The sequence below is a fragment of the Lynx rufus genome, unplaced genomic scaffold, assembly GCF_022079265.1.
Source record: "Lynx rufus isolate CCGP_SWC_20201006 ecotype Redwood Valley unplaced genomic scaffold, mLynRuf1.p SCAF_6, whole genome shotgun sequence".
NCBI lineage: Eukaryota > Metazoa > Chordata > Mammalia > Carnivora > Felidae > Lynx > Lynx rufus.
In genome coordinates, this window is record NW_025814878.1 from 47,353,701 (window position 1) to 47,372,022 (window position 18,322).

The 18,322-nt window shown below is 37.6% G+C and overlaps 1 protein-coding gene across 2 annotated transcripts in view; it reads left to right on the forward strand.

The window, feature by feature from the left end:
* The window catches only part of PPIL6 (peptidylprolyl isomerase like 6), a 33,270-nt gene that overhangs the window by 10,325 nt on the left and 4,623 nt on the right, over nt 1-18,322 (forward strand). For both annotated transcript variants that reach the window (XM_047102302.1, XM_047102303.1), the window contains 4 exons: nt 1,903-1,965; nt 2,103-2,250; nt 7,531-7,587; nt 18,118-18,253. In XM_047102302.1, the coding sequence (XP_046958258.1) occupies nt 1,903-1,965; nt 2,103-2,250; nt 7,531-7,587; nt 18,118-18,253 (404 nt within the window). The remainder of the gene's footprint in view (nt 1-1,902; nt 1,966-2,102; nt 2,251-7,530; nt 7,588-18,117; nt 18,254-18,322) is intronic.

Consider the following 18,322-nt stretch of genomic DNA (forward strand, 5'->3'; position numbering starts at 1 on the left):
AGAATGGTGCCCAAGATCTAGAATGTATCCAATTAGATGTGCTCTGCTCTGCAAATTAATGCTACCACAATGGAGACTGGTGTTTTCATTTTAGATGCTCCATTGTAGAGCTAGACAAGGTCACACAAATGTTAGCTGTCTCTACCAGAAAGGATGTCAATTGAAAATAAGAGCTGGGGGCATCTGGGAACATAAGGACAGGACTGAAATAACACCAAAGAAAGCACAGCATATTCTCTTCCCTTCCCCTGATAACCATACCTCCTATGTATATGGTGCCTCTGTTTTCCCACTCAGAAAGGATGTGTTCTGGCTTTGGTTAGCTAATCTATGCTGACTCTGGAAATCCAGAACATACAGTAACCAAATCCATGGCAATCACATTGGATGTTTCCCAAAATTACTCAGAATAGAAAATTCCCAGTCTGGACCTTATGAAGATAAAAAGCTTCTGCACAGCAAAGGAAACAACCAACAAAACTAAAAGACAACCAACGGAATGGGAAAAGATATTTGCAAATGACATATCGGACAAAGGGCTAGTATCTAAAATCTATAAAGAGCTCACCAAACTCCACACCCGAAAAACAAATAACCCAGTGAAGAAATGGGCAGAAAACATGAATAGACACTTCTCTAAAGAAGACATCCAGATGGCCAACAGGCACATGAAAAGATGTTCAGCGTCGCTCCTTATCAGGGAAATACAAATCAAAACCACACTCAGGTATCACCTCACGCCAGTCAGAGTGGCCAAAATGAACAAATCAGGAGACTATAGATGCTGGAGAGGATGTGGAGAAACGGGAACCCTCTTGCACTGTTGGTGGGAATGCAAATTGGTGCAGCCGCTCTGGAAAACAGTGTGGAGGTTCCTCAGAAAATTAAAAATAGACCTACCCTATGACCCAGCAATAGCACTGCTAGGAATCTACCCAAGGGATACAGGAGTACTGATGCATAGGGGCACTTGTACCCCAATGTTCATAGCAGCACTCTCAACAATAGCCAAATTATGGAAAGAGCCTAAATGTCCATCAACTGATGAATGGATAAAGAAATTGTGGTTTATATACACAATGGAATACTACGTGGCAATGAGAAAAAATGAAATATGGCCTTTTGTAGCAACGTGGATGGAACTGGAGAGTGTGATGCTAAGTGAAATAAGCCATACAGAGAAAGACAGATACCATATGGTTTCACTCTTATGTGGATCCTGAGAAACTCAACAGGAACCCATGGGGGAGGGGAAGGGAGAAAAAAAAAAAGACGTTAGAGTGGGAGAGAGCCAAAGCATAAGAGACTGTTAAAAACTGAGAACAAACTGAGGGTTGATGGGGGGTGGGAGGGAGGGGCGGGTGGGTGATGGGTAGTGAGGAGGGCACCTTTTGGGATGAGCACTGGGTGTTGTATGGAAACCAATTTGTCAATAAACTTCATAAAAAAAAAAAAATAAATAAATAAATAAATAAATAAAAATTAAAAAAAAAAAAAAAAAAAAAAAAAAAAAAAAAAAAAGAAAATTCCCAGTCTGTTTCTTTTTCCAAAGGGACCAACTAGCGTTCCTTCCTCCACCTAGCTTACACAGTAGGGGATATCTAGGCTACATGTTCTCAGTCTGGTGTGACAGGTTAATGTGACACAAAGCTTCCCTACCAAAGGGTTTTAACAAGTGTATTATTTAGGTTGTAAAGACTTGATGTAATCAAATGAAACAAACTTCTAAAAAAAAAAAAAAACTTCTTTGAGTCATTCTTTTAACTTCGCTGTTACCTTTGTACTGTTAATGCTTTTGAAATCTTATCACTGAAAGCATTATTTTGTGGTATTTTTGGTCATTTCTAAAACTTTCTTCCAAGACATTGACCTGCATTATCTTTTTCTCCCTAATTTTAATAGCATGGTTTTGTGTTCTTGGACATTTCTATTGATTTTCATCCAATTGGAAGGTTGGTTTTTGAGGTAAGAGGTTTTTTTGTTGTTCTTTCTCTCTTTATTTTTGTTGTTGATTTTTTAATAAGTGGGGGATGGATGTAGGAATCTGTCACTGTCAAAATATTAAATATTTAATCTTTGAAACCTTGTATCTTTATTTGTAGCTATACTATGATGCATGTCCCAAAACATGTAGAAACTTTCAGGTCTTGTGCACAGGAAAAGCAGGGTATTCTCAGCGTGGCATCAAGCTACATTACATGGGTTCAATTTTTCATCGAATAGTACAGAATGGTTGGATACAAGGAGGAGGTAAGTTTAAAATCTTAAATGCAATTTAATTGCAATGTGAAATCAGAATGTCTAAAGTTGTATTTACCTACCTTTGTGAAATTCATATAGAATTAGATATATTTAATATTAGACATTGTATATATTGAAAGGGTATTTTATTGGCCAAATGATTAAGATATTCATATTCTTTTTAAAAATGCCCCAAGTTTTGAAATAAACCAATCTAAAGTTTTGTCACCCAGAATATTCCAAATTAAAAGGGTTAAGGTTAAGCTCTTGATTTTGGCTCAGGTCATCATCTCATGGGTTCATGAGTTCGAGCCCCACATCAGGCTCCTCGCTGGCAGTGTGGAGCCTGCTTGGGATTCTCTCTCTCTCTGCCCCTCCCCAACTTGCACATGCATGTGCATGTGAGTATTCTCTCTCAAAATAAATACACTTAGAAAAAAGTGGTATAAGAAAAATAACATTTTTAAAAAATATTTTTTTTTATTTTGAGAGAGAGAGAGAGGGAGAGAGAGAGAGAGAGAGAGAGAGAGAGAGAGAAAGGAGGGGCAGGGAGAGAGGAAGAGAATCCCAAGCAGGCTCCGCACTGTCAGCTCAGAGCCCAACACAGGACTCAATCTCAGGAACCATAAGATCATGACCTGAGTGGAAATCAAGAGTCAGAGGCTTAACCAAGGGAGCCACCCAGGTGCCCCAGGAAGAGAACATTTCTAAAATCAAAATATAGGGAGGCCTGGCTGGCTCAGTCATAGAGCATGCAACTCTTGATCTCAGGGTCATGAGTTCAAGCCCCACACTGCCCAGTGGGGCCTACTTAAAAAATCAAAATATAATTTTAAATGCTCACCTAAATTAATAGGAGTACTTAGAAAATACAGTGATTTTAAAAGACATTCTAAAGGTAGGAATTTGAAAAAAGAAAGGAAAACAAATTTTTTCTTATCAAAAATGTTATGTTGTTACAAAGTCAAATTAAGAGTGAAAGCATTTTGGTCTCCATTTTTGCTTTCTTTTCAGATCAATCCTTTGACTTCACACAGACTAGGTTTCTGACTAACAGCACAAAATTAAATTTTCGAGGCCTTTTGGGAGGTATCCTTTTGGGAACAATCAGGCAGCAATTTAAAAATAATTGGCTTAGTGTATAAGGACATTTGCTTGAATTTGATGAAATACGCAGAGGCTTAAATTAATAATGTTTATTTTTCTACAATCTGGAACATTCTGAGACTGATGAGAAAAATTTAGATTTAATCCAAGCATTCGTAGGTAAATCAACTATTTTCCCTCAGTTTCTCTATAATGAAATCACATCACCCATATTGTTATCTAACCTCATTATTTTCCCTCCTTCTCTGCCTCTCTCCCCTCCCTCCCTCCCTCCCTCTCTCTCCCTATCTATCTATCTATCTATCTATCTATCGTATATACCTTCCTATGTCAATAAACATAAACATATACAGTTTTTAGGGTCTACCTAAGTTTTCATCATACTGCTATACCAACTTATAGTTGACCCTTGAACAGTAAGGGGTTTGAACTGTAGGGGTCCACTTAAACACAGATTTTTTTTACAGCACAGTGCTGTAAATATATTTTCTCTTCCCTATGATTTTCTTAACATTTTGTATCCTCTAACTCACTTTATTATAAGAATACAGCATATAACACATATAACACACAAAATATATGTTAATTGTCTGCTTACATTATGAGCAAGGCTTCCAGTCAACGGTAGACTATTAATAGTTAAGTGGGTCTTAATATCTGGGTCTCCTGAAACTTAATTTAGTGTTGCCTATTATGTGCTGGGCTCTCAGATGCTATGTTCTTTGTTGTTTTATTTTTGGGTTTTGGTTAGAGGTGCCCCCTCCTGCTCCCGAGGCCCAGAGCAAGATTTGGGAAATGTAGGTCATGTTACTTGTTTGTTTACTTATTTGAAATACAATTTCCAAATAGTAAAATGCACAGATCATGATTTCAAATAATGAGGCAGCAATGTTAAGGACGTTTGGAAACAAATGCTGATTTACTAGATTCAAATCCACCTGATACATACAAGTTGTGTACCACTTGGTACTTAGCCACTTAGCATCTCTGAATCAGTTTCTTAATCATAAAATGGGGAAAACTATAATATCACAGGATGTGGTGAGGATTCAGTGACATGGTATATCGGGAGTACCAAGCTCTATAAACGTTGTCCTTTCACATATCGGATACCCAGAGGGCTGTGCGGAGAATTGTGGAATATGGAAGCTAAATGTGGTTTTATGCTGTGCCTAAGCATGCTTCCTGATGCTACAGCTTGCCCGATGGGACCAGCAGGGCCTACATGGTCTGCACTGCCCCCAGCCTCATCCCATCCTCTGACATCTCCCCTGGCTCTGCTCCACACACTGGCCTCCTTGCTGTTTCTTAAGCACATCAAGGATACTTGTGCCTGAGGTCTTCTGCTGTTTCTTCTGCCTGGGACACAGCCCACCCAACTATGCCTCCAGATGGCCCCTTGCTTCAATTTCCTATCTGTTTCGGATTTTTGCCCAGACTTCATCTCAGCAAGGACTTACCTGACCATGCTATTTAGAATGGCCACTTTCCTATCCACACAGGTCTCTACACCCCCTTCCCTGCTGCTCTCCTAGCCTCTTTTTATGTTTTTTTAATCTTTATTTATTTTTGAGAGAGACAGTGGGGGAGGGGCAGAGAGAAAGGGTGACAGACGATCCAAAGAGGGCTCTGAGCTGTCAGCACAGACCCCGATATAGGGCTCTAACCCACAAACCGTGAGACCTTGACCTGAGCCAAGTCAGATGCTTAACCAATTGAGCCACTCAGGCACCCCTTATTTTTATTTTTACAATCAAGTATTTTATTTTTTCTTCATAGCACTTTTCATCACTGGACATACTACTACATATTTCCTAGACAATTAGTTTAGTGTCTGTTTATCTTCACTAGACTATAAGTAAGTTCCATAAGGGCAGAGGATTTTATCTATTTTGTTCGCTGTTCTATCCCTGGGTTCCAGATTGGGGCCTGGTATACTATATATAGGTGCTTAAAAAATATCTGTTGAAAGACTGAATGAATAAATGAGTAGATAAACCGGAAGCATACATTCTATTCATTTCTAAAGTACAAAGTGAGAGAAGATATCAGTTGTGAAGCCACTTTGAGGGAGATTCTCTGTGGCTCCCACAAGGCCCACTGTCTTCCGAAGGAACTCTTGAGATATAGTTTCATACATTTTATCATCACAGTCATCATCATCATATTAAATATAATGATGGAGAAGATGATGATAATGAGAAAATGCACCCCATTAGCATGCAAGGCTGCACAATAATGGTCACTGATGAATGAGCAGGATGCTCTGCCAGGCAGTACACTAAGTGCTATGAGTAGAACATGTATTTGTTTAGTCCTCAGAATTAACTGGGAGGCACTTACCATTATTCCTGTCTATACAGATGGCAAAACAGGCTTGGAAAAGGTAACTAACATCAAGATTTAAATCAAAATCATCTGATTTTATTTATTTCTTTTTTCTTTTTGAGAGAGAGAGAGAGAGAGAGAGAGAGCAAGTGGGAGGGGCAGAGAGAGAGGGAGACAAAGAATCCCAAACAGGCTCCACGATGTCAGCATGGAGCCCAACATGGGGTTTGATCTCACGACCAGGATCATGACCTGAGCTGAAATCAAGAGTCAGATGCTTTGCTTAAACTGACTGAGCCATCCAGGAGCCCCATCATCTGATTTTAAAGTTTACTTTGGCCCCTCCCCCGTTCATGCTCTGTCTCTCTCTGCCTCAAAATAAATAAACGTTAAAAAAAATAAAATAAAATAAAATAAAATAAAATAAAATAAAATAAAATAAAATAAAATAAAGTTTACTTTGAATCACTACTCTGCATTGCTGAATTTTTTGTCAGAAGTACAGAAATAACATAAGATATATAAGGCTGAATTCAAGTATTGACTAAAGTGGTGTCAATATAAAATATTTACCTGGGAGATGTGAAGAAAAGGGCAAGAGGAATGGGCAAAGGATGTTCAAGTGAGATTAGTAAGGGTGGGGAACCACACGCAGATTTGTCTGAGCGAAGCAAACTCTAAGATCTGAAGGAATTGGTGCTGGGGGACCCTCAACTTCTCCATTTCTGGATTTAGCCTTCAGCCACTGCAGAGATACTCTCAGAGATACCTGAGAGGTACTGAGGGCTCTGGAGTGAATCATGAGGGGAGTATCAGACGGAGGAAAGTTGAAGACTTCCGGCTTAACGTGAACTTCTGAGCCCATTTTGTGAATGTAATTTAAATGCTGCATGCCTGTACTGAATAAATTATCTCCATATGCTTGCTGTTGCATCTGATTGTTAAAAAAACAGCACGCTTTTATACAGGTAAATCACTCACACTGAGTTAAAATGGCACAGTCTTTCAACAGATACGTATTGTACACTGTACTCAAGGAGGGTGAATGAGAGAGGGGAAGAAGTAAAGAGGGGCTGATGGGGGAGCTGGATATGCAGAGCTCAGAGAACTTTATTTCCACCAAGAGTCTGATATTTGCATTAGTCAGCTTTGTTTCCCTTTTAGTTGTAAATAGAGAAAAAGTAACTTGTGCATGGAGGATGTTTATAGCAGGAGCGCTGACTAAGGCAAAATATGTACATGGTACATATACTGCAAAATGAGACATAACAAATACTTTAAAAAATACCCACTTCATTATATTATAAAGGAACTTCATTTCCAAAATACTGGCTAAATAAATGAATGATCATTCTAGGGTTCCAAGGAATGAAAATTTGAACACTGATTATTTTCACAGTAACTATTTTTATTCCTGTTCCAAAAAGACCTTATTGTTCCTATTCCATTCTCTCAGTTTCATCTTTCCATTTTCCTTAAAAGCAAGATGGACTATGGAACTGTGGAATAACCCGTGGAGCAAGCAGAATTTCTATGAACACGCTTCCTTTTAAAGTGTGGCCACAACTGTAATTGCATACTTCATCATTTCAAAGGTTTTGCATTATAATTTAACCTACCTCAGAGAGTTATTATCAGGGGAAAAAATAAGATCACGAATGTTAAAATGCTTACAAAATATGAGTGAAAGTGTTATAGTAATATTTTCATGGTGTAGGTATTGAACAGCTAAGTATATTATAACTTACTCTAGTCACTGGTATAAGTGGAATCATAATTTAAAGCACACCCCCACCATTACTCTGCTCTATTTTAGTCTCAAAATTCTGATGTTTGTTTATTGTTATTTCTCAGATATAGTAGCTGGAAAAGGAGATGACGGCGAGTCAATTTATGGACCAACATTTGAAGGTCTGTATCTTTAAATCTGTCAGTCGTGTATCAGCTGATAATTCAAATCTAACAAGACTGGACAGTTCAAACTCCAAATAAGATGGTGTTTGAGGTAACATGCTAAATTATATTATTCCATTAGGACAAATTCCTAGAATCAGTATTGTATGGTCAAAGGGAATTTATAATTTTTAAGGCTTGTAATTTGCCATGCTCATACCCAGAATTTGGTACTTTGATAATCATCCCATTAAGACTGCTACTGGGGATCCTGGGAAGATGGTAATGGTGATGGCATAGTTTTTGAATTTTTTGAAATTCCAACATAAAAACAGACCACATAAGTAGATAGAAAAACTAAAAACCCATGGATAACACTTACAACAAAACTAGGTGACAATGTATCCACGTGAATTCTTAAATACAAACAGATGAGGACAAACTACCAACAGCTACGAAATCTGCATGGCGTCAGGGTCTGTGTGGGAGAAAGCAGGACATCCAATAGAGGTGAAAACAGGAGAACCCCAAAATAGCCAGCAGTGGGTGAGTACAAGGGGTCCCTAGTAAAATTTGAGAGGCTGGAGCAGCCTAACCTCTCTGAACTCTGGAAACTGATCTGGAAGGGCACTCTTCCAGGACAGGTCCACAATGAGGAGGAGGTGCCATGAATGGAATCAGAGTCATGCAGGATACAGGGACAACGGGGACAGGGCCAGGAAATGTCAAAGAGCAAGCTGCCATTCTTCTGAACACTACATGAAAACAACACAAGAGGGAGCTTTGTGAAGGTAGAAAAGCTACCTCCCTTCTAAAACCACGCCTCCTTCTAAACGTTTAGGAATCCTAATTTTATATAAAAATAGGCAACAGAAATTTCAGGATTATTAGAAGAAGTAAAAGAGAATAAGGAGTAAAGGAACATCACTACGGATAATAAAAATACACTGGAAAAACATGCTCAAAAAACAGATCAAAACTGTAAAAATTTTAGGATTAGCCAGAAGACATTGAGAATAGGATACAAGACAGAAAAACTCATAAATAAGATTTAGAAAAACTTAAGACATGAGGTTACAGAACTAGGAAAGAATTAACAGTAAAAGAAAATTTCAGAAAGAAACAAACTAGAAGGACCATATGCCAAAGAAACATGACTAATATGTGTCTTAAAAGAAGTAAAAAGTAGGAGGGATTTTTTTTTTAACAAGAAGAAATGAAGAAAAAAAATATACAAGAAAGTGACAAAAAGGAAAGCTATAAAGAGGAGATCCAACATACCGATGATAAGTATCCCAAAAGAATTAAACAAATACACAGGAATAGAACAAATATTAAGAATTAATATTGAAAAAACTGTAGTGAATTTTAAAAGGATTTGATGTTCTATCTTGTGTTTTGGTGTTGGTTCCACAGCTATACACAACGAACTGTCAAAATGCATCAACGTGAACATCTAAGATTTATGCATTTGATTGTATGTTTATACCTCAAGTAAAACTATATACATAAAAACTAGGGGTGCCTGGGCGGCTCAGTTGGTTAAGCATCTGACTTCAGCTCAGGTCATGACCTCACAGTTCATGAGTTCAAGCCCCGTGTTGAGCTCTGGGGCTCTGTGCTTACCGCTCAGAGCCTTGAGCCTGCTTTAGGTTCTGTGTCTCCCCCACTCTCTCTGCCCTTCTCCCCGCTTGCATGCTCTCTCTCTCGCTCTCTCAAAAATAAATAAACACTTAAAAAATATATATGTATAAAAACTTGACACTACTTACTGAAAGAGAACATTGCCACCTGGTAATATTAAACCAGAACAACCAACACTAAGACATATTAACATCATTGGACAGTTCAGAAAGTAAAAATTCTTTGGGCAGGTAGGCAAAAAAAGCAAGTGATTTACAAGGGAAATCAAAGTAGGTTATCATATTCTTTGACATCATATTATTATGCCACAAGAAAATGGAGTAATATGATGTTCAAGGAAAGGAAATGTGAGCTAAGGATTTTATATCTAGCCAAACAATCTGAATTACAAAGGGCACACATACTTTTCAATATGTAAAACTTTAGAGAATAATGTTGTCACAATCCCTTCCTGATCTTGAGGAATCGACAGTAAAATGAGTTTCACACAAATTGTAAGAGAGATCTTGACATAAGGATTGGTGACAAGCAGTAATCATAGCGACTTGTGAAACTAAAATTTAGTGAGGCATAAAGGGTGAGAGTATGACACGTAATGACTGAATCTGTAGTGTACCTTTTTAAAACTGGAAGAAAGTGGGAGAATATATGCAAAAAACTGCTTTAACTATTTTCAGTAATTATACTGGTGATGGTATTATTTATTAATATTGTTATTCTAAGACTGTTGTATGTGTAATATGGAAAAAGTAAGTAATTATAGAATACTCTAATTTCACCGTTTTGTATGTCCTTGAGAATTAGGATTTTCAATGTGGATGAAGGGAGACACAATGAAATATGTGAAATATTCATAGAGGCTAATAAGTAAAATATTCTGTATTGGAAATACCAGTTTAAAATCATGCAGTACATATCTACATATGTAGGTCTGTCCACTGAACTGGTCTACAATGACCAACCTAGTAGCCTTCTACATTCCTAGCATTTAGATTGTTGTTTTGAAATGTCACTTCTCACTTAAAGAAACCAGGGCTCCTGGGAGAAATGGCAGATTCCAGTTCCGGGACAGGAAATTACAAAATGAGCCTGGAACCTCATGTTCAGTCATGCTATCATCAGATAGCAAGAAAGCTATTAAAGATTTACTAGGGTCATGTCAAAGGCCTTGGGAGACAATTTGAAGAGGCTCTTGCTGGCCAAAGATTTGAGCTTCAAAAAGAACCATAATTGCAAATAATTGAAACCCAACCAATATTTTAAATCCATGAGTTCATAATGATATCATATCATAAAATAAAGCCTAATAATTTATCTTTGGGGGAATGATGAGAAACAAATTCATTATCTTAAAAATGGATAAATATGAGCAAAGAATCAAGCATTTATCTTGCCTTTCCTATATGAACTATACCAAATTGTAGATAAGATTGCTAGTTATAAAAGCATTCCAATAAATAAGTGAGAAGGAAATAATAGAATAGCACCATTTTGCTGCCCCCAGTGAAATAATGGATCTAGGCTTTTGCTGCATTGGTATCTACTAACTTCACAAAAACAGAGAAAACCAGATATTATGAGCTTTCTGGGGAGACAACACATCACCAAAGGGACAAAGCACGAGTCCGATTAAGGCTCTGGACCCAGCTGCCAATTTGCAGGAAATAAAACCAGTTCTGATGTAATATGGTCTTAAAGATGTCTGCACGATGCAAAATCATGCAATAAAAACTATAGGACTTACAGCAAAAATGAAGTACAAAAAAATCCCTTCCTCAGTGACACACTGAAATATATAGCAGCCTGATAAAAATAGTAACACAGTGTTACATATATTTTATGGTCAAGAAACACATAAATACTATAATAAATTTGGCACCCTACCTTGAAAGCTCTCTGATGTGAAGTGGCGTGGGAAGAGACGCAGCTTGTGAATGACTGTGAAGTGGTAGGAGGAGGGTCCTCTGAAACTGGAGGCAAGTTGTAACATCAGATGTGGGTGGATGCCGCTCATACGTGGTGACCTGTGAGATGTCTGAGGTGTGTGTGTACCTGTGCAGCTCGGTTCACCTGGGTGCCATTTTCCACATTTCCCTGGTGTTTCTCCTAGACATTGCACATAAACATGGCTGAGATTCATTACGCTCAGTTGTTCCCTAATCTTTCAATCAAGTTGAAACAAACTTGCATTTTCAACAGAAGTATTAGAGCCCAAAGGACAGGATGCAAAGCAGAGAAACATACTGAACTGCACGTGCAATCAGCAAACTTCAGACTGGGAAAAATTCTAGAGGTTAAACAGCTCAGGTTCATTAACAGATAAAAGTAAGTAAAGGGGAAAGAGGCAGAACTTGAAGATTAAAGGAGACTTAAAAGGTATAACAACAATTTTAAAATGGTGAAGACTAAACCATACTGCCTGGTAAGTACTAATAGCTGTTGACTAACTGCTAACACTGTCGACCTGAAGATTTACCAAAAACATAAATAGTCGATTAACATATATTTTGTATGTTTTATGTATTATGTACCATATTCTTACAATGAAAAAGCTAGAGAAAAGAAAATTGGGGTATCTGGGTGGCTCAGTGGGTTAATTGTCTAACTCTTGGTCTCGGCTGGGGTCATGACCTCATAGTCTGTGAGTTTGAGCCCCATGTCAGGCTGTGTGCACAGGGCCTGTTTGGGATTCTCTCTCTCTCCCTCTCTCTCTGCCCCTCAACCCCTCCTCCCCAATAAATAAATAAACTTAAAAACAATGTTAAGCAAATCATAAGGCAGAGAAAATACATTTAGAGTTATGTACTGTATTTATTGAAAAACATCCACATATGAGTGGATCCCCACAGATCAAAGCAGTGTTGTTTAAGGGCCAACTGTATAAGGAAACATTAAGTATGAAAGTATGTAAAAGTCAGGGGAGTGGTTACTTTTGAAGTATTCAAGGCACTTTGGGGGAAGCTGGCAAAGTTTTTTCTTGGCTTGAGTGGGGATTAAATGGGTGTTTGCCATATAATAACTAATAATAATTCTAACTATACACTAGTTTTCTATAGCTTTTTGTGTCCATATTTTAATACAATGAAAAGGTGGGTTTTTTTTTTTTAAAATAATATTGAAGGAATACCAAAGTGAAGGGGAAAAGGAGTCATTTTTCTTCTAAATTCACGTGGAGCCAGCTTTATTAAATGAAGCCATCCAAGTGACACCTTTTATTTACTTACTCATTAATAAAACATTAAACTCCTAGTTAGGGGCCTACATGGTGCCAGGGCCTTAGGAAAGAAAGATGATACGACCAAGTTTCCGGCCTCAAGGATTTTAGGTTTGGTGCACACAGATATTTCAACAGATTAGCTACAGGCACTGTGCCAATTGCTGTTACAGAGGAAGAACGGAGTGCTGTGGGAGAGAACCGACAGCTGCCTGGGAGAGTTGGGGGCGGTGGCCCAGAGTAGCTTTTGAGTTGGGTCTTAAAATAAAACATTGCAGATGGGGAAGGGACATTCCTGGAAGCTTTCTTGATACCCTTAATCCCTGATGAGAATCCACCATCTCTCTCCACCCCACAGCTGCTGTCAGATCACCCAGACTCCTGTTTGGAGGCAGAGGCTCAGACAACATGGGCCTTCTGTCCAGCAGGAGAGGATCTCTTAGCTCAACTCCCTGCCTGTCCCCGGGACAACCCTGTGCCTCCGTTGATTATCCCTCACTCCTATGCTCAGACTTTTGGGGAGATTTAGTCTCCAGATGGAGGCCTAGCTGTCCTCTGGTGCCTGGGGAGGCCCAGTGTGTTTACGGAGGCCTCCATTACTCAGTATGTCTGCAGGTGCAGAATTAGAAATTCAGCAACCCATCAAACGAAAACGAGAGATGCCTCTGAGGGAGAGATGAGGACTGTGCTCAGAACAGCAAAACATGGGTTTCCCTCCCTCTTTCATGCCCTGTGGGATATTTACACATCGGACAGCCAGGCCTTCCTCTGCATCTCTCTCATTGAACCCTATTACCACGAGCTGCAGAATCGAAACCAAGGGCTTGCTAAAAAAAAAAAAACACACACAAAACCTACAACCACAAAACTCACTTTTATTAAGGTTAACACAGTGAATTTAAAAAGAATGAAATAGGGGCGCCTGGGTGGCACAGTCGGTTAAGCGTCCGACTTCAGCCAGGTCACGATCTCGCGGTCCGTGAGTTCGAGCCCCGCGTCGGGCTCTGGGCTGATGGCTCAGAGCCTGGAGCCTGGACTCTGTGACTCCCTCTCTCTCTGCCCCTCCCCCGTTCATGCTCTGTCTCTCTCTGTCCCAAAAATAAATAAACGTTGAAAAAAAAATTAAAAAAAAAAAAGAATGAAATAAATAATAATTTAACTGGATGATTATTTTATAAATTGGTTTATCATTTTTTTAACTTAAAGAAAGTCTGTTTTGCTTTGTTTTGAATCACCATTTCTTAAATTGTCTTCCCAAATCCTATTCTTAATGTTACAAACTGAATATTAACCCCTTTTTTTCTCCTTGCATTCCTTGTATAATATTCCTAATCCTTCCCACTGGCCAAGGATTGGCGACTAGGTAGTTTGGGCTGACTAGATAAAATGTCATTTATACAAAAAAGACAAAAGAAAAAAGGTATATATTTTAAAATACTGTATTATCTTTGTTACATTATTAGCTTGTGCCCTAATTCACAGATACAGCAGTTAAGATCCATTTGTCCAATTCTTAGATCTCCTTATCTTTAAATGAAAGTGGACATTAATAAAAGGCAAAGAACCTGATGTACTGTCAATATTCAATAATGCAACTAAAAGTTATACAAAAGTATTTTTTATTAGAAATGAGAACTGAAAATAGTATGGTCTGGGTAGCCATTTAAGGGCTATTTTTTTTTAATTGTGACACATATATAGAAAGTGCATATGTACAATTAAAACATTATTATAAAGCAAACCCCCACATTATCACCCTTGTCAAGAAATTAAAACTGCCAGCATGCCAGAAGCACCCCATTTATCCATCCTCAGCAATAATTCCACCTCCCTCAGAGGTAACAACTAGCCTTTTTCCTTGCTTTTCTTGATAGTTTTACCACCCATGTATATATTCCTAAACAATATAGTTAAATTTTGCCTATTTTTTAATTTTATGTAAATGGAATCATACTATAGGCATTCTTTGTGTGGCTTGCTTCTTTTGTTCATCACTGCCTATGAAATTCATTCATGTTGTCTATATAGCTGGAATTCTCTCATTTTCACTAATGTAATATTATAAATATACTGTATTTATCCACTCAAGTGTTCATAAATGCTGGCTATTCATTCCTAATGTCACACACACAGTCAACATGCTTATAAATAAGTACTTCATGAAAGCAATAATTAAAACATACTAAGCAGCATACTTTCTTTTTTTTTCCTTTTAAAAAATTTTTTTAATATGAAATTGGTTTCCATACAATACCCAGTGCTCATCCCAACAGATGCCCTCCTCAATGCCCATCACCCACTTTCCCCTCCCCATCAACCCTCAGTTTATTCTCAGTTTTTAAGAGTCTCTTATGGTTTGGCTCTCTCCCTAACTTTTTTTTTTCCCCTTCCCCTACCCCATGGTCTTCTGTTAAGTTTCTCGGGATCTACATAAGAGTGAAAACATACAGTATCTGTCTTTCTCTGTATGACTTATTTCACTTAGCATAACACTCTCCAGTTCCATCCATGTTGCTACAAAAGGCCAGATTTCATTCTTTCTCATTGCCAAGTAGTATTCCATTGTGTATATAAACCACAATTTCTTTATCCATTCATCAGTTGATGGACATTTAGGCTCTTTCCATAATTTGGCTATTGTTGAAAGTGCTGCTATAAACATTGGAGTACAAGTGCCCCCATGCATCAGTACTCCTGTATCCCTTGGGTAAATTCCTAGCAGCTAAGTAGCACACTTTCATGTACTTTTATATAACAAATAATTAGTGAATAACTATTATTATTTAAATAGAATGGTAAAAGAACAGTGGGTTTACAAAACTGATATTGCTGGATTCAGGTCAGATTTGTACTTGATATTATTGCCTTCAGCAAATTATATGGAAATGTCCTAAACTGTCTGATGATATTTTTACCAGAGAGAATGCATGGCAGTTTTCCCAGACTTACAGTATTTGCTTCCTTTATAACCATCGGAATGAGCTTTTTTTTAAACAAATTCAGAAACTGATTTTCTTCAGCACATAAATTTCTGATTTCTCTTTCGGTTACATTTTACTCTTAATGTTGTATATCACAAATGATGCCAGTTTTGACCACAGAGCAGTAACTAGATTCCATATCTTCCATATCTTATGATAAATGGCAGAGGCAAGAACTCCTGAGTCACAGGCAAGGTAATGAAAGGGTTTGGAGTTCCTAACATAGCTTTTAAACTTCCTTCCACGCCTCAATTAACATGACCTAAAAATAAAACTATTACTAATTATGCTGTTAGCTGCACTCAAATTTAAAAATTTTCCTATTTTAAACATGTTTTTTGTTCCTCCTACTTCAAAGCATTTTTTTTTTTTTTTTTGTATATTGTTGAAATTTTTCTTTTCTATTCAGGGCTACCGATAGAGTTAAAATAATCTATAGCAGTTAATTAACCCACTCAGACAAAGCGAAGGGAAAAAGAAAAAAGGTTTGGGTGACTTAATGATCAGTAGTTTTGTTCTTCCTGTCCTCAAAAAAATGTGAGCAGACTAAATTTACATTTTTTTAAATGTAAATCAAAAGCGTTAAGTTCCTACTTAGCACTCAGAATACACTAGGCATTCAAATAATATTTATCAAGGGGAACCTGGGTGGCTCAGCTGGTTGAGCAACCGATTCTTGATTTCTGCTCAGGTCATGATCTCATGGTTTGAGTTCGGTTTGTGAGTTCGAGCCCACTGTCAGTGCGGAGCTTGCTTGGGATTCTCTCTCTCCCTCTTTCTCTGGCCTTTCCCCGCTTGTACTCTCTCTCTCTCTCTCTCAAAATAAATAAATAAACTTAAAAATTTTCAAAAAATATTTGTCAAATGAACAAATGTTGAATTAAACCTGGGATTTTCATTCTTCATCTTAATATTGTTACTCGTAGGAAAATCTCTCCCTATTAATGTAAAAATACTATTCAGATATCCATTTCTCAGGAAAGCTTCTCTAAGGACAGAGTTTTATTTTGAACTCTATTATGCCACTGGCTCCCATCTTTAAGTGGATAATATGCTCCAGCATGCCTGGGGGCCACTCATTCCCCAAGTGAGCTGTGAAGCAGGTACCAACAGTCTTAGCTGCATCTCATGCCAAGTTATGGGAAGGGTCACTACAGCTTATTATTCATGACAAAGGCCTCCACCAGTAACTGTGCAGAGAAGGGGGTGGGGGATGGGGTGTTGGCTCCCTTCCCCTCATTGGGATGCTTTCCAGAAGCAGGAGCAGGTCAAATTCTACCCAAGGACTTTACTTGGTTGTGGCACCGTCACTGAGGGGTTTGGAAGCAACATAGATAGCCTCAGGTCCCTACATTCCACATCAACATTCTGTTAAAACAATTGTTAACATAGTTATTTAATTTTCGCACATCTTTTCAGGTGAACACACTTTAAATTTGTAAGTCAGGGGCTGCCTATACTCATACATTAACTTTTTAAAAGTTAATTAAGTTAATTAAGCTTTAAAATTTCTCCCATAATCACAGAATGTAAAAACGTTACAACCCTACAAATTTTCTTATTGCTTACAGAATTAAAGAAAAATTTGTCATAATATCTAAGAACAATGACAAATGCTATTTTGGTAAAACTCTGAATCTTTGGGCAGATTTCTATTCCATGCGATTTTCTGTAAAATTAATGGATTATTTCTCAATTCCCCTGAAATGAATATGGAGCATCAATGTAATTATATAGAACCATTTACACAAAAATGCTTTATTTGCATTTCATAAGATTTCAGAGGTTTTTACTCAGTTTGCAACTTAACAAGCTAAAAGTAACTACCATAAATATGGCTTAATTGCTTAGTTGGTTTAGCTTTCAAACTAAATACTTAGCAACTGCAGTTTCAGAAAAGCTTATTGACAGTTAGTGTTCATATCTCTCAATCATTCCCAGAATTTTATAACGTTATTGACTGAAAACTTTTAGTGAATTCCTCTTCTACTACTTCCTTCTGTATTTTGAGTTTGGAGGTCAATCTTATTTCATGCTAAAAATGGCACTTCCTGAAAATGGTAACCTAATTTACCATCATATAATTCTCTTTACTTGTTAACCTTACACTAAAAAAAAAAAAAAAAAAAAAAAAAATCACTTTCCACTTGGTCCATAGATGGTTTGAGATTAAAATTTATTTGAAGACTAAAAATCAGCATGAATTACTTTCATCATCAACATTTAAGACCACATATATGCCAGATAAGGTGCTAGGAGGCCCTAGGAGTTAAGCTATATTGAGACAAGGTCCCTGTCTGCACATACTAGAGAAGAAAAAACCATGTAAACAATCACACAGTGTTATAAATACTACCACAGAGGTCTGTATAAGATGCTATGAGGGGAAGGGTCATATCCGAAAGCCTTCTCAAAGGGGATATTTTTAATGATCACGCTGGTAGGCTGAATGAAGTCCTGTTGCCAAAACAGCACGAGAAAATTTGCTGACCTTTATTCCTCAGCAATGTACTTCCTTTTACATTATTAATTTTCTTAGCACACTTGTTTTTAGCTACAGTAATGATAAACTAAAGGTAAAGAAATGTTCAAATAGTTCTAATAAGACTTTATATTATCTTTTTTAACAGCCCAGTTGAGTGAAGTATGAAACAGAATATTCACAATTTGGAAATATTTTAATGACCTACTATTTATTGTATTTTCTAGATGAAAACTTTTCAATTCCTCATGATAAGAGGGGAGTTCTTGGAATGGTCAACAAAGGCCGTCACAGCAATGGGTCACAATTCTACATCACACTACAACCAACGCCCTATCTAGACAGAAAATATGTGGCTTTTGGGTATGTGTGCTGTACGTTTGTCTGTATAATACTCATATATGGGGGTGCCTGGGTGGTTCAGTCAGTTGA